Source organism: Lepidothrix coronata, unplaced genomic scaffold (genome assembly GCF_001604755.1).
Source record: "Lepidothrix coronata isolate B3197 unplaced genomic scaffold, Lepidothrix_coronata-1.0 Scaffold176, whole genome shotgun sequence".
Taxonomy (NCBI): Eukaryota; Metazoa; Chordata; class Aves; order Passeriformes; family Pipridae; genus Lepidothrix; species Lepidothrix coronata.
In genome coordinates, this window is record NW_016690356.1 from 1,674,734 (window position 1) to 1,698,897 (window position 24,164).

At 48.0% G+C, this 24,164-nt stretch overlaps 1 protein-coding gene across 1 annotated transcript in view; it reads left to right on the forward strand.

Moving 5' to 3' along the window:
• IGDCC3 (immunoglobulin superfamily DCC subclass member 3) overlaps nt 1-24,164 on the forward strand; it is a 98,626-nt gene that overhangs the window by 65,593 nt on the left and 8,869 nt on the right. The window contains exons 5-7 of the mRNA XM_017830267.1: nt 2,028-2,165; nt 9,315-9,473; nt 16,841-17,006. Of these exons, the coding sequence (XP_017685756.1) occupies nt 2,028-2,165; nt 9,315-9,473; nt 16,841-17,006 (463 nt within the window). The remainder of the gene's footprint in view (nt 1-2,027; nt 2,166-9,314; nt 9,474-16,840; nt 17,007-24,164) is intronic.

Consider the following 24,164-nt stretch of genomic DNA (forward strand, 5'->3'; position numbering starts at 1 on the left):
AACAATAAATCTACATGGGTTTTAAAGGCACTCTGAGGTACTGAGGGGAAGGTATTGTTTTTCGGATCTCTTGGGGTTAACCAGCCGGTCATATGAATTTATTGTGCATTCTGGTTCTCATCAAAAAATCTGCATTTTATGGCTTGCAGTGAAATGCATTTAGTGAGAAAGTCAGCTCTTAAGTCACACTGACACGGTGATTTTTCTTGGATTTTGCCCATTTACACACGAGCTCGGAGTCACTTTATCGCTCCCTGTTTAGCTCCTGTAGGAACAATTAACAGCCGAGGTGCTCTGATCCATGTTTGCCCTTGGACCACTGTGAAATCCCCCTGCTACACCCTGAGCTGCTGAGAAATGATAACACTCAGAAGTGCAGGAAGAAAAGAATGTTTTTCTTGGAGAAAAGCCCCTGCAGATATTTTTTGGTGGATCACTTCTCTTTAACAAGCTTTTTGGACATTGGAAAATCCACGGAGAGGAGTCAGTGTGGGATGATCCCTACGGCAGAGCCCAGCCAGGGGCTGTGCTCCCCAGCCCTCCCTGTGCCCCTCTCCTGCTCGGGGGCACATGACCAGCACAAGTATTTCTCTCCACAGGTGTACAGAGCTTTCTTGCCAGCAGCAGCTGTCAGATTGATGGAATTCCTTAAACACTGCTTGACCTCAGCATTTCTGGAGTGTAACCCAGCTCTCATCGGAGATGGGGAGAAAGACTAATGCAGAGGTTTTCAGTGTTCCTGTTTGCTGATGGAGAACTGAGAATATCCATTGGTTTTGCTCCTCTCGTGCTCCCAACAAATGGGAATAAAGGCTGCAGGGACATTTGGCCCAGGGATAAGGCACTTTTTAAGGACTCAGAAGATTTGGGTTCAGCTGTGGTATTCCTGACACAGGATGGAGGTTTTGTCCCATTCTCTTGTCCTGTCTAGTGAAAAGTCCTGTGCCTGGATTTTATTTTATTATAAATCTGTGCATCATCTTGTGTGATGGGTTTCATTCTTGGTTGCTGCCACTTGGTGCTACTGTAGTGCAAATAAATGATTAGTCATTGTGTTGTGAGCAGTGAATGTGTCACAATTAGAGGAATGGGATGCATCTTCTCCCTGCAGGAAAATGGCAGGGAAATTAGAGCCCCATGGGCTGCAGTCATCAGAGGAGCATCACCTCTCAAAAAGATCCTCAGCAGGAGTCAGGGACTGGCACCTCCATCACTCTGTGTCCCAGGACAGGGCTTTTGGAGCAAATGACAGCCAGCAGCAAGAGAGGCTGCTCACAGAGACAGATTTAGGCATTGTGGACTGCATGGATTACTTTATGGCTTGAGATGCTGAAAGATAAAGCAATTCCTTCATTTATTTGCATTCCTGCTGTCCTGTATCTTGTGTCCTCCCTATATACCATGGTTTTCTGCACATCTGCTCTCTGCAGTTCACAGTGCAGTCCCTTCTTTACTCTGCTGATATCCCTGTGTTAACAGGGCTGTTTGTGGCTGGACAGTTGGCTCAGGGGTTCCCCCAGGAATATCAGTGCACACTTAAAACATGTTCAGAGTGACTGTCATGCAAACATCGTGCTTCTTTTTTTTCAGGTGCATCTCAAATTTATTGAGGATTGCACCAGCCACATCATTTACAGTCCTAGAGTGGTTTGGGTTGGAAAGGACCTTAAAGATAATCTTGTTCCAGCCCCTTGTCATGGGCTGGGACACCTTCCACTATCCCAGGTTGCTCCAACCCCCATCCAACTTGGCCTTGGACGCATCCAGGGGTGGGGCAGCCACAGCTTCTCTGGGCAACTTGTGCCAGGGCCTCCCCACCTTCACAGCAAAGAATTTCTTATGTATATCTAACCTAAATTTCCCTTCTTTCAGTTTGATCTCATTGCTCCTTGTCCTTTCACTGCACTTCCTGATGGAAGAGGATGTGTGCTTAGAAGAGATGTACTTAAAGGATGCGTGAAGTGCTCGATGTTTCCTTTAAACAAGAGATAATCAGATGCCTTTTAACAATGATTCTGTCCTTGCAGGCTCCCACTCCACCGTTTACAAGGACCCCATGATTCTCGTGGGGCCGGAGAACCTCACGCTGACAGTGCACCAGACGGCGGTGCTGGAGTGCATCGCCACGGGCAACCCCCGGCCCATCGTCTCCTGGAGCCGCCTCGGTAAGCCCTGGGGTCACTGGGATTTCCTCCTGCTCCTCCTCCCCGTAGCCATCATGTGGGAAATAGGTAGATGCCACTGACTATTTTATACAACAAACGATTCACCCTCTCCCTTCCTGCTAAAGCTAATTGTAGGCTTGAAGTGCTTTTTATCCTCATGTCTACACTGGTTTTTCTCTCTGCCAAGATCCTGTTTTCAGCTGTTAGAGAAGTGGGTTGGTTAAACCTGTAAATGTTTCTTGAAAGGTGATAATTTTATCTTTTCTCGAGTGACAGCATCTGCTGCTGCTGCATCAAAAACATCACCACTGTTGGCCTAGAGAAGCAAAATCATACACAAACACATATTTCACGTAAAAAGAGACTTGAAAGAAACTTGCTACCTGTTCAGGGAGTTTTAAAACCATTTTGAGGGAAAGAGAGTGTTTAAAGTAGTGTGTCTGAAGCTCTGAAAAAAACAAATGCTTGCTGCTGGGGTCCGTGATATGTTTTTAAATCAGCGTGGAAACAGAGATAGTGTCAGATGGCATCATGCACACGATGAAGAGCAAAGGGCTGTGTTTCTCCAAGGGTTGTTTTAGGTTCTAACTTTGTGATAATAGCTTGGAAACTATTTTGCTCAGAGCAGCACTTCCATTGCCCTACAGAAACCCGTGCTGAGCAAAGAGCTGATGGATTTTGCTTTATCTTCCAGAGCTTGTAACTCTGCCTGTGCGCGCGGTATTGGGTTGGGTTCACTTAGTATTTCCCAAGCCCTTGTGGTCCACAAGTGATGTTGTTTTTGGGATGCTCATCTCCCCTTGTTCCCCAAGGTGGCTGTGAAGCACGAACAGGGTAATTCTGTCTTGTGCTGCTGTGCTGGATGTGGGACTTCACCTCTGTGGCTCTCCAAGGGCCAGGGTCCAGCTCATGGGCAGGGTGACTTCCCACTCCAGACTTGTCTGACAGGGAATGAGGACATGTATCCAGAATCAATTGCATGATTTTTCTCTGTTTACCCTCCTGCTTGCATCCTCTGATGGCATGTAAAATCAGCCTGTCTCTGCCACTAGCTGCTTTTTTTGCCTCTGGAGCCATAAGTATCAGATTGATGCTGTTTTAAAGATTCCCCAGACACTCTGTATCACTGGTTTGGTTCTCTTGGACACAAGGCAGCTCTACATTAGCGCTCAACTATAATAAACTACTTTATAATTGCCTTAATTATAAGTGCTTATTACCTTCTTCAAAACACTTGTCTCCATAGAGCAGTGCAATAATGAAGATGTAATAGCACCGTGCGATGTTTGTCTGGATGGTCTGAGCTCAGCCTTGCCTTCCACCAAAAATAAATACCCACTCCACGCAGCACTGGGGCAGAATGAGAGCTACTGAATGGGAAACAGATCCTGTTATTTTCCCTCCCCTTCAGCAGGAATGGTTCCTGTCCAAAGCATCACGAGGTCTTGTTAATATGACACAGATCTCGACAGTGATGTGGCACATGAACAGGCTCTCTGATGACTCGGTGGGTTTGTCATCTCTTTGTAGCCATTTTGGAAGCGCTTTCATGTCTCTGTGTCTGCGTGATCAGGAGGACGGAGAGGAGTTTATTCTGGACAGGGAGATCCTAAGAGTATCTGTCATCTCTGGCTTCCTCCCATGGGGAGGTCTTCCTGAAGTTCCTCCTACAGAGCCGGTTTAGCTCTCGATAACCAGTTAATTGCACAGAATCGTTAGGGTTGGAAGAGATCTCTGGAGATCACCTAGTCCAAGCCCCCCTGCCAGGGCAGGAATTTACTCAGCTTAGGAAAAAAACCACTTTTAATCCGTTCCCAGGATTAAAAAAATCCATGGCCACGAAGTCTTAGAGAGATGCAGCTGATTTAGCAATAGACCTGACTTAATTTAAACCAAAAAAGTCACTTCTATGTGAACACCTTTCTTGCCTGGTCAAAGTAAAGAAGAGCTGTGGCATTGCCATTGTGCTGGGCTTTGCACAGGGCACGCTGCTGTTTTGGAGTCTCTCTCTGATCTCCTTTGCTCACAGTTTTGACATTGTGGCATTTCTGTCAAAAAGGAGCAAAAGAACAATTTTGCTTTCACAGCTTTCTGGTACGGGGGAAAGCAAACCATAAACACCACTTGCACTTTTTGCTTTGGCTTTGCTAAAACCTTGCTGGTTTTCAGTGGGAAAGGCAGCTATATTTTGCTTGAAGGGAATCATTCAAATTCTGGGCCAGTTTTTGAGTGTCACACAATCAATTTTGAATTTAATTTCCTTGGGAATATGTTGTAGCCCCCTGACCACAAACAGAATTCCTGTGTCTTGCCGTGCATGAAATGTCAACATTCATTAGAGAGCAGGCTCTGAGAAAGATGTAAAATCATTAAGGGTTTGTTCAGGGAAGATAGGGCTTTTCCTTTCAGAGCTACGCACTTCAGGCTTGGACCTGTATGTGTGCACAAATGAATATCCTGGGCACTTACTGCAAAGCCTTTTGAATGAACGACGATTTTAATGTATCCTTACCCTTTAACTGACAGGCCACTGAGCTGGCCTCCATAAAAGGTACCAAGGCAGAATAATAAACTATTTAGAGAGATATAGAAAAGTGAGGCGAGAAAGAAAGGACAGTGATTATCTGATAGCGTTATACAGAAGTTGTCAGAAAGGGCCGCACAATGGGAAGGAAATTACTAAAGAGGGAGCCATTCAAGAAGTAAACTATACAACAATTGTAGGAGCCAATTAATTGGTAACTTATTGGACACAGAAGCTTGCAATAGATGGCTGACTGGTTGACAGGAGCACCGTTCCCGTAAGTGTTTAGAAATAATAGAGTAAATTTCACCACTTCACACACTGAATAGTCAACTGTTGCAATGTACTCTAAATATGCTAATCCACAGTGCCCAGTGTCCGCCCGAGCAGGAGACCCATGTGTCTAAAAAGTGGAAGGCTACTATGACACAATACAAAGAATTCACAAAAGACCTAAATGATCAACATTAGAAAGTTGTTACTTTCTTTCTACTTGCTACTTATCAAAGAAAGGCGTTCGTGTTGTTGCATATTCATATCGCCTGGCACGTTTTAAGGGGGCTCCGTAATTGGTGCCGGTGTGCCAATCACCCGGCTAGCAGGCGGAGAATGGGCTCCAGAAAGCATCACATACACCTTGGAAAAATAAATAACGCGGCTCCCAAACCGCAGACGTCTTTCATCCAGACTCCATCCCACCAGGGAGCATGGAAGTACCTAAAGGAAGGCCTGGAGAGGGAGATTTTGCCAAGGGTGTGTGGTGACAGGACAAGGGAGAATGGCTTTAAGCTGAAAGAGAGTAGATTTATTTTGGATATCAGGAAGAAATTCTTCCCTGTGAGGGTGGGGAGGGCCTGGCACAGGTTGCCCAGAGAAGCTGTGGCTGCCCCCTGGATCCCTGGAAGTGTTCAAGGCCAGGTTGGATAGGGCTTGGAGCAACCTGGGATAGTAGAAGGTGTCCCTGCCCATGGCAGAGAGGTTGGAACTGGATGGTCTTTAAGGTCCCTTCCAACCCAAACTATTTTATGATTCTGTGAAGTCTCTACTAGGCTGTAGTTGGAGCATCTTTTGCGAGCATCTCCCATTTGGAGAATGGTCTCCTTCATTGGGGTCTGTCTGCTCTTCCCAACAGCTGAACCTCCCCCTTCTGTCCTCATCAACTGAGCATCGACAGAGAGAATCTGTGTGACATTTCCACACAGACTGGCTTGTTTTCAGCCCTCAAATTTTCTGCTTTTGACTTCATAAAAAGAAGTAGAAGGTCACGTTAAATGAGCAGTGGTTTCAAGCCTTCATGGGTCCCGAGAGCTTTGGGAACTGAGCGAGTATTAGCTTTTGCAGTCTTTCAGTTCTCCTCCATGGAGACATGACTTGGCGATGGCAAGTGATGCTGGGATTCACAGGGTTGGGATTGGTTGATCCAAGCCACTCTTCAGGTCTCTGTGGAAAGAAAACAGGGTTAAAATAAATAACAACCTTTGCAAAGCAGGTGTGAGATTAAGTCCCTCAGCACAGCAGTTCTGCAAAGTGCTGAGCTTTCAGGATGCAAGGAATTTCTTGGGTAAACACTCTGTATTATTTATATGTGTTGTCACTGTTGCTAAGTTGGACTAGATATTAGCTGAAGACCTTCTAACTGACTGCAGGACAGCTCAGGCTGAGTGAGGCACAGTAGAGTGAGAAGGATGGAGTAGGCTGGGAAAGTAGAAGTATTTCTGCAGAAGCCCTTTTCAGTGCTCTTTGGAAGGGAGGAGTTGAGTGAGAGGTGTCTGGGATGATCTGGCAGTGATCTTTGCTGGCTGTTAGAGGTGGTCACACTCTCTGACCCAAATGGCAGATCCCTGAGGTTTCTGAGCTTGGAGAGCTTTGTCCTCCAGGGAAATGAAAGATTCTTGGTTTACAGGAGATGTTTCTTCAGACCACCACACCTCTAGTTAATAGCTGGAGCTAGAGAGAGAACTGAGGACATACTGCTGCTGGTATTTGGACTGTGGGGAGTACCTGCTGCTGGCTGGGTCTTTGCATGCTTAATTTATGGAGCACGTTATAAATAATACAGTAAAACTACTGACATTCAAGTCACATTTCTGTGGTATTTGTCAAGGCAATGATGTGATGAAGGATCCAGGTACGGCCACTTTGCATCTTTCACTGGTGTCATCCCTCCCTCAAGAGAGAGATTTGATTTTTATGCCTATTGTAAATACAGACTTCCAAAAGGTCTAATTTAAAAGATGAAATCAAGTTCAATTTGAATTTAATTCAGACCTCTCTACACTTCAGTTCAAGTGCTGGTTGGAAGAAATGGTTCCTTGTTACTGCTCATTAAATGTGGGACAGGTCATGTTTTACTGTCCTATTAATGACTGAGCCATTTACTGCAGCAGTGGCTTGGCCAGCTATGTGATCATGTAATCATTTAATGGCATTGTTTTTCTCTCTCTAAAAGACCTGGGCTTTTTTCTTTGCAATGGAAATAATGAAGGGGTCTGGCATTGCCTTCCTAATGAAGCAAGGAAGCCTTTAAGTTTCAAAATTTCCTGAAAAACAATATGTAAAGAGCGTGGCATGAGATAGGTTTGGGAACTGCTCTGTAGCTCTCTGTCCATGCTTTGCTGATGTTTCCTAATGTGATATTGCTGTTAATCCAAAATGAGATCCCTTGCTTTTGTGGTTGTATTGGGTTTACATGGCAAGGTTTTGGTAGTGTGAAGGTTAGAGGGGTGGCTTCTATGAGAAGGTGCTGGAAGCTTCCCCCATATCCAATGGAGCTAATGTCGACTGGCTCCCAGATGGATCTACCACTGGCCAAGCTACCAGTGACAGGGGTAGTGCCTCTGGGAGAACAGATTTAAGAAGGGGAAAAAAACCAAAAACTGTGCATTTGCAGCTGGAGAGAGGAGTGAGAATATATGAGAGGAACAGCCCTGCAGACCCCAAGGTCAGTGAGGAAGGAGGGGCAGGAGGTGCTTCTGGCTCTGGAGCAGATTCCTGTGCAGCCCATGGTAAGGCAGCTGTGCCCCTGCAGCCCATGGAGTTCCACAGGGGAGCAGAGATCCACCTGCAGCCCATGGAGGACCCCAGACTGGAGCAGGTGGATGCCCAAAGGAGTTTATGACCCCCCGGGAAGCCCACACTGGAGCAGGGTCCTGGCAGGGCCTGTGGAGAGAGGAGCACCCATTGGCCAAGGCTTGCAAGGTGGTGACCTGTGCTGCCCTCACTGATGCTGCAGGGACGTGACTCTCTGTCCCATCACCTGCCTTTCCATGAGGACCCAAGCACTGGCTGGGCAGCAGGTTGCAAAGTGGCATTTCTCAGTTGATGGTTGGTTTGTCCCTCTCTTTGAGCACTACTTTGCCTTCATCTTTTCCCAATCTATTCCAGAACCTGTTAGTTATGAATGGCCCAAATCCTCATAATACTCTTTATTATGCAAAGCATGATATTACATCTAAAACGTGATTGCAGGATAACTTTTAACTAACCCTGCATGCTGTCTGTGTTGGAGCATGAAGCTCATGGCGAGATTATGGCACATTCCAACAGAGCTTCCAGGAGGAATTTTTCAGATGAATTTTTCCTTCTACTAACCACAACTTCGAAGCACAAGACTCAAATTTTTCTGCTGTAGCAGAGTACACAAGTGTGGAGGGCTCTTGGGATGGTCAGGTGGGGACATCACCCGGGCTGGTTCTTGCTTCTCCCATTTCTGTAGGTTCTCCATGAGCAAACTTGAGAGAAGAACTGAATTCCCATTTCCCATCTGATGAAAGTGTGCTCCCTTAAGCTGCTCCTCCAGTAAAATTCCTCCCCTTGCCCTCTGCTCAGACACCCTGACACGTGCTAGGCCTGATTTAGAGCTGCCTTTGTCAGACAGTGCCTTAAAACACAAATCAATGAAACAATAAAAAGCAATAGCCTGATACTAATGAAACACGTTGTAATTAGAGCTGCCTGGGAATTTTCCAGAGAAAACAAGCTTTGTTGGAAAAAAAAGTGAATTCCATGATACTGAACTATGTCACATGCCTCAGATCCATCATTCAGGATGGAGGCAGCCCTTTCCAATTTCCCTTCCAAGCCAAAGCATCTGAGGAGATGTAACCACCAGCTCAGTCTGGCTCCTTGGCCCTGAGCTGCTGTATGCTCAAGAGCTAAAGAGTTGAAAATCCAGTCTTCATGTATTTTTCAAGGCCACAAAAAATCTGTCAAGGGTTAGCAGGCAAGAAAGTGTCACTTCTGGTCAGGAAGTCCCCAGGTCATGAATTGCTGATGACTGGGAGAGTGCCTCAGGGAAGCACTGCTGCAGGCTCACTGGACTTCTTCTCGGAGCCTTTCCATTGGAATCAGGCTGTTGAGCTGGTTGGATCCTTGTCAGTCTGATATAAGAACCCAGGCAATGGCTTGCAGAAGCTGAGATGATTTACCTTGGTTTAGCCTCCTTATTGAACTGTGTCCTGCAAAGAGCATCAGCTGAATCCCACTGACCTTACTTGGTAAATCCCAGTAACAGAGCATGGCACCACTCTGTAAGTGCCTGGACTGGACCTCACTGAGGGCTCTGTCCTGGGGAACCTCACACAAAGGTCCAGCATGTGACTGTTGTCCTTCTCCCCTCCTTTCAGATGGTCGCCCAATTGGTGTGGAGGGGATCCAGGTGCTGGGGACAGGAAACCTCATGATCTCAGACCTCACCGTGCAGCACTCTGGAATCTATGTGTGCGCCGCCAACAAACCCGGCACCCGCGTGCGCAGGACGGCCCAGGGCAGCCTCGTGGTACAAGGTGAGCAAACCCTCCACACGGCCCCTGGGCACTGTCATGGGGTGGGTGGGAGAGCTGCTGACTGCACTCCTCTGATGGTACCAGACACGTGGTTTCCCAAGTGGGTGTGTGTGTCTGTGTCCCACACGGGTGAGTAGCAACCAGGTATCATTCTACTGTGGCCTCAGCTGTAAGAGTTGCAGTGGTTTCCCACCCCATCACAGGCATTTATTTGGCTTAGCAGACTTCAGTTTTTTGTTGTTAATATATTTTACATCTCAGCAGGAAGCCCAGGCTGAATTAATCAACCAAATTTGTCTCATGGTCCTTAGTGATACAAGGACATGGTCACTGTTCTCATATTGGACACCTCTGAGTGACAGATACCACTCCTGCAGAGATATCCAGCAGTAGATACCACTCATGGAGTATTGCTCTCCAACTGAAATGGCACCGTTAAGTCTAAAACCATTTCCAAAAAGTCTGCAGGACTGTTTTCTTCAGCAGTAGATACTGTGTCTGAGCCTGTTGCTGTGACCTGAGTGAAGCACCCTTTGGGGCCATGCCCATGGGTTGCAGGTTTCTCCTCTATCTGCAGCAACTGTCCTGAAATGCTAAAGGACAGTTCAGCCCAGAGTAGAGATCAGCACTGAAGAAACCACAGAAATCCCCTCCACATGCTCCATGCAACCAGTCTCCATGGTGAGGGGAGCCAGGCAAGTATTTGAGAAGGCAAACCCAGCTGGCAGCGTGCTCTGAATGGCAGCAATCCGCCCCTGATTACAGGCACTCACCTCCTCTTCAAGCTCGTCCACTTAAAGCATCTCGTGCTCTCATCAGTTCACTCATTAACTATTGACTGATGATATCCTGAATCTAAAATTACACACCTCCTGCTGGAGCTGCTAATTGAACCTTTCATGCTGGTGATGGGCAAAGTGCCCTGCTCCAGCCCTGATGCTCACCTGACAGATCCCAGGAGCTGGTGGTGATCCAGCCAGCCAGGGAGGAGCAATGTAGAAAGGGTGCTTGTACAGGGCTGCTCATGCCCTCTGAGCCCCACCCAGGTGCTGATCACACATGAGAGGAGGTGAAAACTCTGGATTTCTGGGTGAGCAGTGCAACCAGAGGGCCTCCCAGCTGGCACAACTATGAGTCCTCTTATTAATAAACAAACTCAGGCATGAAGAGCAAGTTTGCTGTAGATAAAACCCTTTGGAGCTGCTACAGGACAGCTCTGCACATGGGACATATAGCAGAGGCTTCCTAAGCCCAAATACCAGGCTCATGTCCAGGAGGAAGGGAGGCAGACCCAAAAGAAGGTACTTGGAAAATCTATGAAATTTTAAAAATACAGCTATTGAATACTGTTGACTGCTCCTGTTAGCAACTGGATAAGAGGGTGAAAGGTAGCACAACTTCTCATTGCAACACATCAGTAGCTTTTTAGAGAGTTGAACATCACTTCCTGGTGCTGGAGTTCAGCTGGGGTAGAATTACTATGTATTTTTGTCCAGGGAACCAAAATGAGAATTTGTCCCTAAAATGTTGATCACAGGCTGTTGGAGCCCAGCCCTGCTGTGGGGGAGGGATGCTCTTGTGTTCAGCATCAGCAGAGAAGTTGGCAGTGGTGTGGAGGAGTGTGGCCAGTGTGTCCTTGGTGTAGCCCTTAGACATGAGCTGCAGTGTCCAGGACCCCAACCTGTGTTGCCCATCCTTAAAATGCTTCATGTTTTTTGGGGGACTGTTGTTGCCCAGGCAGGGTAATGGCAGACCCTGGCCAGGCAGCTGAGCTCATCCCAGGTTTGCTCACCCTCCCTCTGGAAGCAGCTTTTCCTTCCTGTGCATCTCATTTTGCCTGAATTTTCCAGCTGAGAGGTACAAATGATTGCTGTTCAGGTTTGTCTGGGAAGAAAACAGCGATAATGACTGACATGGGAGACTGTGGGTTTTATCTTTGTCAAGATGTCAGCGATGCAAATTACATCCGTAAAGAGAAGAAAAGCAAAGAGTGGGCTATCAAAAGCCTGGTTGGAGAGGAAGTTAGCACAGGGCTAGGACAATACAGCGTCCTCAAAGCACGCCAGGCCAGGTACTTGCTGCCTTTATTCAGGGGCCCTTGAAGTGCCCGGAGGCACAAATTAACTTGCCCTGCGCCTTTTGAAGGAGACACGTTTTATAGGTGGGAAACGCGGGGAGAAAGGGCGATGTTTCCTGTTGTAAGGCGAGAAGCTGGCGGGAAGCTGGGGCTGAGACCGCGTCCTCCCTCCTGCTGCCAGCAGTGGTCCTTGTCCCATCACAACAGCTGCATGAGCAGAGGTGTCCCAGCGCAGGGCTCTGCTCTTCCTCCTGCTCTTCCTCCTGCAGTAATGTTCCTCCCAATGCAGGCTTTCCTTCAGATCATCTAACGCCATCTTATTATCTTCCTGGGAATTCCTCCTCCCTCCAGAGGAGAAGGCATCAATCCCCCGCTCCCTCCCTCCCCGCCCTCCCCTGGCCATTTAGGCTCCTTTGATCTCTTTTGTAAGGTTCTCACACAAGAAAGTTTCCATTTTCCCTTCAGATCCCGGCACAGCCATTTGAATATTGCTTTGTGCCGAGCTGCCAGTGAAAGTCTCACGGGGGGAGTTGTGGAAGGGCCGAATGCAGCGCCGGCTGAAGTGGAGGGTGTGTGTGCATGTGGGACGAGGGAAGAGCAGGCTTCGGTGGAAAGGGAAAAAAATATATCAAAGCGCTTTCCCTCTACCTCCTGTGCAATCTTTTGTGCTTTATTATGTGTTTGGTGTCATAACAAACTGATGGGCTGTGAATGGCCAGATGGTCACCAGTGTTCTCCACTCCACGCTTCATTTCCTCCTGAAAGCTATGCAGAAAAATGAGATCCCATCTCATAAATGAGGGCCCATCTTAAGGACATGGGTTTGAAGGCTCTGCTGACAATGACTGCCTTGTTTGCCTTGCTTTCTGCTGGCAGGACCGGGCAGCGCTCCTTGGTCCAGCAGATCCGGCCACCGCTGCGCTTCCTGATGTTTCTTCCATCGTTCTTGCTCACTGGCATCACGAGCCGTGGCTGCGGGGTGGAATTCAGAAGCAGATGTATTGCAGTTGCTGTGGCTTAGGCTTGGCTCTGTACTTGGTTTGTCCTTTGAGTTTAGCCCTAAGTTCATGCTGCAAACTAGTTTCAATATGTGCTGCTTGAGTCAGTGTCCCCCATGGACAGTTCCCTCAGTTCTCTTCCTGTCCACATTTTCCTTCTCAAAAAGAGACACCATACAGGGACAGGTGGGTGCTCAAATCTTGTCCATCAGGATGACTGAGTAAGCTGGGGTGTCTGAGCCCTCTGGAGCACTCTTCCAGGACTACACCAGTAGGTGATGTGGGAACATATCCCACTGCTGTGGAGCTCCAGCCTGCACCTTGCTGGGACAAGAATGTTGTGAGGGCTGAAGGACAGCCTCCACAACAGCCTTCATGAGTGGTCTCTGCCTATTTTCCAGGGAACATGAGCACAGGTTCCATTTTTGGCCCTTGCAGTCCCATCACTGCTACTTACATCACTCACATAAGCATCTGGGCATCCTCTGTAGTCAATAGAGAGAAGCCAAGTGAGCAGCAGTTGTCTTAAATCTCCTGTCACTGGTTGCTATGCTTGACTGACTTCCCTGTTGACCTGCCTTCTGCTTGATGCCCTTATTGTAGGTGCCACTAGCCTAATTTATGAGGTTTTGTTGTTTCCATGTTATTCTTCCTTCTCCTTACCTCAGCCTCCCTCCCTCCCCCCCGCCACAGGCTACTTGAGAATTATTGACCCTTCATACTGAGGTGCAGTATGGATCCATTTGGCACTGGAGCGTTGTCTCTGTGCTCTCTAATCCTTAGGCTCTTCTCAGTGACCTGTCAGTGCTCCCTGATCCTTGGGACCTTCTCTGAGCCATCAGGTGCTGCAATAAGCAGCAACCTCATGGCAAGGAGAGTGAAGCTCCCTGGTGTCTTGGGGGACACACTGGTGTCCCTGCTGACATGAGATGTCCCCAGAGAGATGGAGCCCATCTGGGTCTCCCGTTTCAAGCCGCTGTGACAGTGCATCTCCATTGCTATCACAGTTTGCTGAGCACAGTAAAAGCTATTGAATCACTTCGTTAATGATTCTGGGGATGGTTTGAAGCGTTATTGCTTTTGGATACCAATGTCACGCCTTTAAATATTCATTACAACTGCATGATCCCCTCCCTCCCATTAAGTCTTGAATAATCAATGCTCTGGTTTCTTCATACTTCACAAGCCAGGGCTGGATCCTGCCCACTCCTCCTTGCCAGGTGTGAATCCTCTGCTCTTAACAGTGATCTCCATTAGTACCTTTGTTAAGATCTTGGTGGAGGGCTGAGAAACGCTTCCTCTGGCTGCCTGCAGTGGCCTTTTGGCATTTGGTGTGGAAGAGGGAGAGGGGTTCAGGGCACTGCATGTCCATGCAGGGTGGGATGAGCCCTGACAAGATGCTCTATTAATTATGAATGACGAGGGCTGGGGGCCTGGCAGCAGGCAGGGCTTGGCTCCAGGCAGGGCTGGCAGCAGGCAGAGCTTGGCTTCTGCTCCCTTTCCACTAATCCAGGGACAGAGATGGCAAATTCTTGGTTCCTGTTGAAGTTGTTTGGAAGGGTAGGGAGAGGACTCGGGAAGAGGAGAGCAGACATTCTTCTGTCCAGGAAAGGAGCCATTTGCCCCAAGACATGCACCAGCAGCTGCCTGAGGGCACTCTGCCTGAGGACACTGGTATGGACACCAGGTCCAGGGTACCAGAGGAGCATGTCCTTGGAGCAATGTCCATGTTAGGACCCTCGTGGCGTTCAGACCATTTCTTTTTAACTCCATGGATTTCCAGACCATGGGTTTCTGCTTTGACAACCTGGGCCATTTTGTCACTACAGCTCCACTCTAGTGCTCCTTCTGCACCAAAAGGAGTAGGGTGAGACCTGAAAGGGACAGAGCAATGCCTGGGAAAAGCCAGGAGCATCAGGAACAGCAGAAGGGCATCCAAGTCTTGCAGCGAGGGATGCCATGGGAGCAGGGACAGCTCAGCGCAGCAGAGGTGGGAGCCATTCCAAGGAGCCTGCTCCCCAGAGAGTTTAAGCAAGTTAAACTGGAGCTGGGGTTTTGCTCTGGTGGTGTTTAGTGGGGCAGCGAAGAGGAGGGACAGCAGAGGGGAGCAGGGACCCGAGGAACCTGCGGGGCCATGGCACTGAACAGCACCACTGGCGCCGAGCCAGCGGCCGCAGCTGCACGTTCGTTACCCCGAGTCACACGCGACACCGCTCCAATTACTGCCTCTTGACATGGGCTAATAAGGGAGGATAAGGAGAGCCGGCGCTTCCAGGAGGGTTATGCATCCATATTTAAACTTTGTTTCTGCTGGAACAAACGGTGGGTTTGAGATTTGATGGAGCGAGGGGGAGGTGGAGGCAGAGAGCCAAGTGGGACCTTTAATGAATCTGCATCAGGGAGCTGGAAGGTGGCTGTGCCCTTCCTTGGCATCGTGGGTTTGCACCTGCGAGGGCTGCGGGTGCAGCTCGTGAGCCCAGATGAAAGCAGGGAGGTGCACAGCCACTTGCAAAATAATTGCTCCCACAAAACCACGCCAGCACAAAGCAGGGGGCGGGAGGATGAGGGAAATCAAGTCTCTAATGTTCTCGCTGCACGCCACAAAGGGACCATTCACTGCAGGGAAGAGGGATTTTCCCCCTGTTTATCCTTGCTCTCAACTTTTATTGAATCTGTGTCCTGAATTTTATTTTAAACTATAGGTCTAGAGGAGTTAAAACACAGGAGGGAAGTAAAAGGACAAGAGGTTGATTGGCACCTGGGAAGTTTAGTGGGAGGTTCTGGAAATATGTGTCCATTTGATTGCTGAGATAAGGTCCATTAGTAGACCAGAGTGCCAGCTGCAGTGGCCTGACAATAAACTCTGTTGGCAGACACCAACGTAAGTGCCATGCTCCACTTCCCTATGATTATTAAAAATGAAGGGGGGGGTCCTTTGAGGGGGACGGGCTCTGTGATGAATTTCTGTGTCTTCCTGCTTGCAGGACTTCCAACATGCATGACTTCACTCACACACACAAACCCCTTTCGCTGCAGTTGGGCCATGTTGCAGCAGCAGCAGCGCTCTTCTCTTGCCTGCACGCAGCTGGGGAAGAGCTTTATCCCCCTGAACTGCTACAGCAAACCCTGAGGGCTGTTTTGGCCACGAACCACAAGGCTCAGCTCTTGCATCCTGCCTGCAGCCTGGCCACTCCTCAACACGTTTGCTGGACCAGTTTGCTCCCTTCTCCTGTCCCTACATCTCTGCTGGTGGCAGAGCCCCCTAGCCTCATGCTTGGACAATGCTGGTGAGTGGCACTGAGTGGGTCTCCCTGGATAATCTTGCTTTTGTCAAAAAAATTTAACACCAACCATCGGTTATGTGATGTTAGTCAGTGAATTTATTATGGGCCTGTGCCTCGTATCTGTCTTCATTGTGGCTGCTGCTGGTTCCACCTGATTTTGAGTTTCAGTAGCAACATGGAGTATATTTATCACTTTGCCCTTTGAAGCAGAACTGCTTGAATAATCTCACCTCTTTGGCTGTGTCTGTCAGGCCCTGTTTTCTGTAGGCTGATATGCTGGTTTATCCTGATAAATGATTTTAAATCTAATTTGAGCTGCTGGAAGGGAGAAATCACTTTCTGTTTAAGAGTGTTATTGTCAAAGGTGAAAACATTTGGTGACAAGGTGAGCAGCAGCTACAGGCATGGTGGAGTCTCTTGCCAGGCTTGGCAGGACTCCAGCGGTCCCAGGCTGCAGATCTGGGGTAAAAAAGGTTCTCCAGTCTCTTGGTGAGATTTACAGAAAATCTGATATTTACTGGGGAGAGAACTCCCTGACAGGTTGCTGTACGACATCCATACATTTCTTTCCATTTGGAGCAGTTTGCTGATGCTATACGGGTCCTTTGGGCAAAGCTAGGGTGTTGATCTTACTCTGCCATTGATGAAACAGCGCATCTTCCCAATTTCATCATCGGGGTTGCTTTCAGTGGAAGACTGGGGAGAGGTAAGGGGGCTTAAACCTTGCTGCTCTTTGTCTGAACCCTGCAGGACTCACCTCAGCTCTCCATCAGTTCTGAACTGGCCTTCAGATGCCTTCTATGAAGCTGTGACTGCCAGGATGGGCAACCAAATAGCACTGATCACAGACACACCATCCAAAACAGTTATCTGCTGCCTGTGCTGTGGCTTGGCCAAGTATCCCATGTTCCCAGTCAGACAAGGCTTACTTGCAAGGTTGCTCTTTGTAGCAGGGTAAAGAGGGATCATCATGACTTTTCTCACCCTCCTTCTTCTTCCTCCTCACAGCCCCTGCAGAGTTTGTGCAGCATCCCCAGTCCATTTCCAGGCCAGTGGGGACCACTGCCATCTTCACGTGTGTGGCCCAAGGGGAACCCCCTCCCCAGATCACTTGGCTGAGGAACGGGCAGATCCTGGAGACCAGCGACCACATCAAGCTGAAGAATAACAACAGGTAAGTCCTGCTGGCACTGCAGTGCAAAGGGATGCTGGATTGATTTCTGCATAGCAAAGAGATGATCTGAAGGTGGAAAGTTCAGAAGGAGATCTGTGGCTTCAATTTGGGCTTTGATACAGTAAAGCACTGCTCCTGCTACCTGCATCTTGTAGGCTTATATTTCAGTGCTCTGTGGTTTTTTTGTGCCAGGACATCAGCATTAGATTTTGACTGTTGATACATGAACCTAGTAAAAGTTATTCTTTTGTCCTGGTCATCATCTGGGTATTTCTGGAAGGACTAAATGTTGTCCCTGGAGCTGACAGGAACCACACTCACTCTGCACTGGAGAAACTGTGTTTAACCCCTGAACATTGACCTGCCTGGGTGTGCAAATGCAAATACATTAGAAATAATATTTGCACGGAACCTGACTTTCACTAAACTTCAGCCTTTTATCTCACCAGGGAAGAGTGTTTTCTCTGAGTACTAAATAACTGCATTTTCCTGTGAGGGGATGAGGATGTTTGTACTGAGGAAATGATACAGTGGGATGCACTTAGTGGGAAAATTACAAGTCGACGATGTAGTTTCTATGGAAATAGCATGGAACAATATACTACAAAATAATAGCACCTGTGTTGTAAACCTGAATTATTGGTAGAGGTTTGTACTCTGTGGTGTCATATAGCTGCTCTCTATATTAACAAATGTGTCTCATGAAAGCAGCTACCCAACCTCGCTGGAGGTCAGTTTAGACAGTTGGGAAGTGCTGTGCAGGCACCATGACTTGTTCCTCTGGGGAGAAGAGTGAGTTTATTTTTCTAAGTTTCTATATAATACGGCTTTTTGTTTTCAGGTTTGAGGGGTTTTTAAAGCTTTGTTATGTGAAGGATGGAAGAAGGATAAGGTGTGAGCTATGATAAAATCTCTGTTAGTGGAGGTTTTCTCTGAGCTGGGAGTTTTTAGAGCTTCAGGGAGCTTTGTGTGTGCACATACAGATGCCACTCACAGCAGGCTTGTGATCTTCTAGTTCATTACATGGGTTTCTGAGACATGTCTGCCCTTGTGATATGTACAGAGTGGAGATGGGAGAAGGGAAATTAGTGCATCCCCTTTTATTGATGAGGAATTAGAGTCAGAAGTGACCAAAGATTTCCGAGCGGTCATTAAATCCATGACAAAACTGACACTGAATCCAGCTCTGCGTTGTACCCAGATGCCTTGCTTGTGAAATCATTCCTTTTCACTGTTGGAGGGAAGTAGAAGTCGGATCTTTGGTCATGGTTCTGTCTTCTGGCCAGGTCCCTGTGCCTGGAGCTGCTCTACATGTGCGTGTGAGCTGCAACTTGGTGAATGTCACTGGAACCGATTTCTTATGGGAATCATTTAATGCAATTTAGCATCAGTCTTTTCCACAGCGATCTAAATGATCAGATTACAGCATCTGGCACAGGCTGAGGGAGCTCAGCCCGTTCCTGGGGCTCAGCTGACACGTGGCATCTTCTCAAGCCGTAGTAACACGATTGTGAAGCTGAGCCCTAAGGCCGCTGTACTAGACAGTGTTGAACTTTTGTCTTCTTTCACACTAGTCTTGGTCTACTCCAACCCCCAGCCTCAGGCAAGTGGCCATGCCTGGTGTTTCCAAAGCTGTCAGTCTGGAAAATGCCCTCGCTGGTGCAGCAGGTCTGGGAGCTCCATGAATTGGAGGAGACACATCAACGGATGGGGGGGGTGGTTTGAGCTTTTTCAAGTTGTCCTTTGTTTCACTCTCATGGGCATGACAAAGTGCTGTAGCTCACTTAGTTCCAGGCAGAATCAGTTTGTGGTTATGCCTTGGATTGTCAGTCTATTGCACTTGGAAAATATATGTCTGTGTAAAGATGGATCTCGAATCTACTAGTAATGAAGCTACTAAACTGCACTATGAGCTTTTTAATTAGATTACATGGTTTCCTAGAAAATTCATTTGGATTAAAACTCTGCTTAATATTGCCATAGAGGTCTGAATGCCCCTGAAGGGATCTTTAGGAAAAAAAAGGAAGAGTGAATCATCCCAAAACATATCATGTGCTAATTGATTGCAAAATGTGTCTTTAGGAGCAACTTCATTTTTGTAAATTAACACAACCAGAAGTGAGATCCAGACCTGCAGAAGATGGTGGATTTGAGATGCTGCTTTGCTTCTGCAGCTTTAGGCCTACTCCTGTGTGTAGCAGCATGACTGCACAAACCCACAGCTGATGGATCCTTTGGACTGTTGCTTCCCAAAGTTGGGAAGGGCCCTTGGGCATCTCTCTCACCCACATGTGCAGTAGCTCCAAACCCAACCACAGCAAACCCACAAGGTGAGGGGACTCCAGAAGCCCATCATTGCTGGGATGGGACAGCAGCTTCAGGACAGGGTTGACTGGAAATTGGATGTGGCTGTTGATGCAACACCAGAGAGTCACTTGCTAAGTGATTTCCAGCCTTATAGCACAGTAAAATCAGCCTCATAGGCTGTGTCTGATAAATACCTCCTCCCTCATGGTCCCTCAGATGTGAATTCCCATCACCTGATGTGTTGACGGTTTCTGGGCACATTAGCATTAAAGATCAGCCTTCTGCTGTGCCCTCTCCAGAGGTGGTTGTTATGTTTTGAAAATGCCAGCTGTGTGGGAACAAAATAGCCAATCGATGATTAGCAAAAAATCAAAAGCAGTTCTGGGATAGCGGATAATTGTTAATGAAAAATGCATGAAGGCTCAGGCGTGGGGAATTGTGGGGTTTTCCATTAAAAGCTGTGAATAAAAATGACTGAAGGAGCTGACAGTGGGGCTGCCTTGCCACATTGGGGATGGAGCTGATAGCTGTGGGCTGATGCTGCATTGAACCAAGCTCTCAAATGGAGAGGCTGATGGAGCTTTTTGGACTTTGATGGAGCCATCCCTGTGTCCAGGGTCTATCCCTGTCTGGAGATCTGAGATGCCTGTATTGCTCCTGGAACGATTTGGGTTGATCACAATCCAAATGCCTGAGAGGTGTAATGGGCATTTCTAGCAAAATTCCCACCTGGCATCACCAGCCATCCCAAAAGCAGGAGTATCACTGCAGGAGGAAGGAAGGGGTGGTTACTGGCCAAGCTAACCATGGGCATGTTGAAAAATCATGCTTCTATGTTATTGCTTCAAAAATTACAGGGAAGCATGAAATAGTCCCTGAATCATCACTCTGAAAGGTTTATTGCTTTTCTACCTTTGACCCAATGAGGTTTGGGGAGGTAATTTTCAGCCCAGAAGTATATCACACTATAGGGTTTATGTTGCCATAATAGCAAGGAACAAAGGCCAACGTCTTCAGAGGAGGCGGGCTCTAAATATTGATTTTTCAAGAAGATTTTATTTACAAAATGGTAATTAAGGGACTTCATTTGTTCCACCAGAAAAAGGCTTTGTTAGCATCCAGGCTCAGGTGGCGTTTGCTCTCCTTGGTGACCTTTGTTGGTAAACTGTCTCCTTTTTAAATTCCTCCTCACTGGTCTGCACTTGGTTTCGTGCTCTGGGAGTGTCTCACTTCAAGGGCTGTGAATGTTCAAGGTTCATCAGGGAAAATATTTCTTCTTAAATGAACTTGAGGACAACTTTGCTCTTCTTGAACTCGTCATGCTGCTTAATCTCAGCAGTGATACAGAGAGGGGCCTTCAAGCACAAACATCCAAGCACTTGGGACCAGACAACCTTTTTGGTACCAAACCCAGGGAAACCAGAGCCTGTCCTTCACAGAGTGGCTTTTTTCTGTAAAACCCACATTAGCTGGGTGCAGAGAGATGCAGATGGGTTTGTACATCCCTTTGTGGTGCACACACCCCACAAACTCTTGGATTTGTAGGGATTTGGAACCCCTTAAGGGAGGATAGAGCAGCCTGCAGGTTCTTTATGCCGTGCGTTTGAAAGCTGTTGTGATTGTGGGAAGGGTACCATATAGCAAATCATATTTCAGTTCCCATGACAAATAAGTATGTGGAGGACTGGGATGTGAACCAGCTGCTCCTTATTTAAGAATAATTTATGGGTTTGACTTTGGAAGACATATGGAAATGGCCTTTGCAAGGAGTCTCTGCACGAGCATCCAAAGCCTCGCTAAGCAGTAGGGCATCAGTGTGATCCTGAGGTGTTTTGTGCTTCCCCATGGTCCTGCAGAGGACTTTTCTGTTCCCTCCCTGGGAAAGGATTCAGTTAAGTCTGAGATTGCACTCTCTGGCTCATGAAAACAGAGTGAGTGGCTGGGACCAGCAACATCCCTCCAGAAGCTGTGCTTGGGTGAGTCTGTAACGGCAGAATCGGGCTGTGATCCTGGCCAGGGGGCTGCAGTACCTGCTGAATATAAACCAGTTGGAAAGGGTTCCTTCTCCTACATAACCCAACCCAATTTCACCTAGGATGCCCTATGCGATATTTAATTTCTGGATGTGTAAGGACATGCTTCCAAAGGACTGGGGGTGATATACAGTGTCCCTCTGAGCTGCTGAGTGTCACTCTTCAAGGTTTGCATCTTATTCTCAGCCTGTATGAGGGAATCTTCAGAATACAGGGCATTTCTGCAAAGCTGCCAAGAGCCAGCACAGCGGAGGGCAAAGGCTCCTTTCCCCCCAGCTGGCAGCCCAGGGACGGATCATCCAGTGCAGTACGGCACAACACAGTCCATAACAAACAGAGCAGGGATGGGGCATCCCAGTGTGGCACTGGTGGCTTTCTGTAGGTGGCACTTAAACTGCTGTCCCTGCTGGCCACAGCCTGTGCTCTGCATTAATTTCACCACACTCCCTCCTTTGTGCCTGTGTGCGCGCAGACCGATGCCCTTCCAGATGGGCCCCTCTTCTTTGTGCTGCTGAATCGATGGAGAGGCTTCCTTCAGCTCACAGACTTTTTCAGAGGAGCCTTTGGAAAGCCAATCTCCGGTCACCGGCCTGGACCCCTGACCCGAGCCAGATCAGTCATCCTGATTGCCTATGAGCTGGGAAGACAGCTTGGGAATACCGTGGCTTTCGAGCAGCGGAGGCCTCTCGTTTCAGCTCAGCCGGGTGTGAATCTGCAGCGGCTCCTCTCCCCACTTCCATCAATGCCTGTCAGGGCATTGTGCGGGGATGTGATGGAGCCCTGGGCTCGCCGAGCAGCTCTGGTGACCAGCAGAAAGCCTTCTGGCATCTCGCCTCGTCTGACGTGCTCACGGCGCTGCCAGTCTGGCACTCGCGGGAAAGTTTTCCCGCAGCAGATGTCCCAGAGTGACAGATCTTTTTTCCTGTTGACGGGAAGAAATAAAAGGACACTGCATATTTCAGATGGTTGACTCACAGAGACACTCTGCACCTCCTCACGCGGCAACTACATATTTTCCTTTTGTTTGAGCTTCCTTAAAAAAAAAAAGAAAAAGACAAAAAGCAGCGAAACCTGGTACTGAGCACTGGCCCTGCTGCACCTCATCCTCCACATCCTGGGAGGTAATGCAGTGGGTGAAGGCAGGGAGAATTTGGCTGCAGCTGAGGTGGAAATGGATGCACAGATATCAGCTGGGATGATGCTGGGGTTCATGTAACTCACTGCCAGCCCCTGCCCACCTCAGGGCATCTGCCAGTTTCCGAGGTCACGCCTGGGCTTGCAGGAAGCCTCCTTTGGAGGTCTGCCCGTGGGTGTCAGAGGGTCCCACAGAGAGAGAAAACCGTTTTTCTTACAAAGATGATGTTTAGATGCTGGGCATTCTGCTCACCAACTTCTTCACACTCGTATAGCCAAAAATCCAGCTGTGTTACTGCCCCCTTGCCTGCACATCATTCCAGGTAATGTGGGCTCCAGGTGGCCAAGACTCTCATTTCACAGCTCATCCAAACACAGCTGAGTAAATCTCAATGAAAATGACCTTTTTGAAGCCTGAAGCAAGTTTCCAGCTACCTGCCATGTCAGCTTTGCATAGAATGTTTTATTTATTCCTTCTGACTCGACTGTGCATGACAGAGGCTCTGCTCAGCTCTGGGTCCCAGTGGCCAAGTGCTGTCCTTCCCAGGACCACTGGCATCCTGCACATCAGCTGTGTCATGTGTGAAGAGCTTTGCTCGCTCCCCAATCCTCCCAGGAGAGAGAAATCTTTGGCCTCAGAATCACACCATTGTCATCAGGTTCCTTGCACTGCTTTCCAGCCTCTTCCCTCCTCTGCGTCTTTTCTTCTCCCCACGTAAAAGAAATAAATACACTTGGAGGCAGCAGAGCCTAAATACTCCTTATTCCAGGGCTGCTTTGTGCCTGGGAAGCTGAGGGCTGCTCTTGACTCGTGTGCCAGCCCGGCCTGGCCACTCCTGGGTGCCCAGATGCGCAGCAGCCACATGGAAATAATCCCTGCACTGACGGGGCAGAGGGAAGTGCTGCTGCTCCTTCCACACATCTGCTTTGTGCAGGGCTGGGAGTGCAGCTCTGGGATGGCGTAATCCTGCCTTCTGCCATCTGTCCTCAAAGGAGTCAGCCCTTGTTGACACAGCTGAGCCACACATCGGGTCCTTCCTCCCTGCACCCCCTCCCAGCTCTACCTTTCTCCTTCCATTTAATCAGATACGTTGAGCCCGTGGCTATGAGAGGAGCTTAGGGCTGATTCTCGAAAATCACCATATCAGCTGAAACCATCACATTTGATATTCCATTTACAATGTTTCCAAGGAAACAAAGGCACAGGACATAAATAGATGACTGTTAAACATTTGCTCACTCACCATGGCCCTCGATAATTTGCAAGGCAGAAATAAGAATATTAAATCAACAGCAATAATAAATTTTAATACAGGAAGGCCAATATTTTGCTGCAATTAGAAGAAGCATTTGTTCTGACATAAAGGCAGGCAGTGGCAGGTTATTTATCATCTCCACTTCCAATGTTCAGTTTTTCATTTACATAAAAGGCAACTTTGATTATGATTCCCAAAAAGCCATGAAGTGCTCCTTGCATCAGCAGGAATGCTTGGGATTTACTTCTGTGCAGTCAAGTCCCACGTCCACCTGGAATTCACTGCAGGAGAAGAAAGTAATTTATTTCTCCCTAGAAGCAAGCAGTGGGTGTGGATTTGGTTAGTTTTGGGTCATTTCTTACAGAAAAACAGCAAAAAGCTCATGTGAGCTTTGGCCTAAGCCAAGGAGATAATGCTGGAGCTTGGAG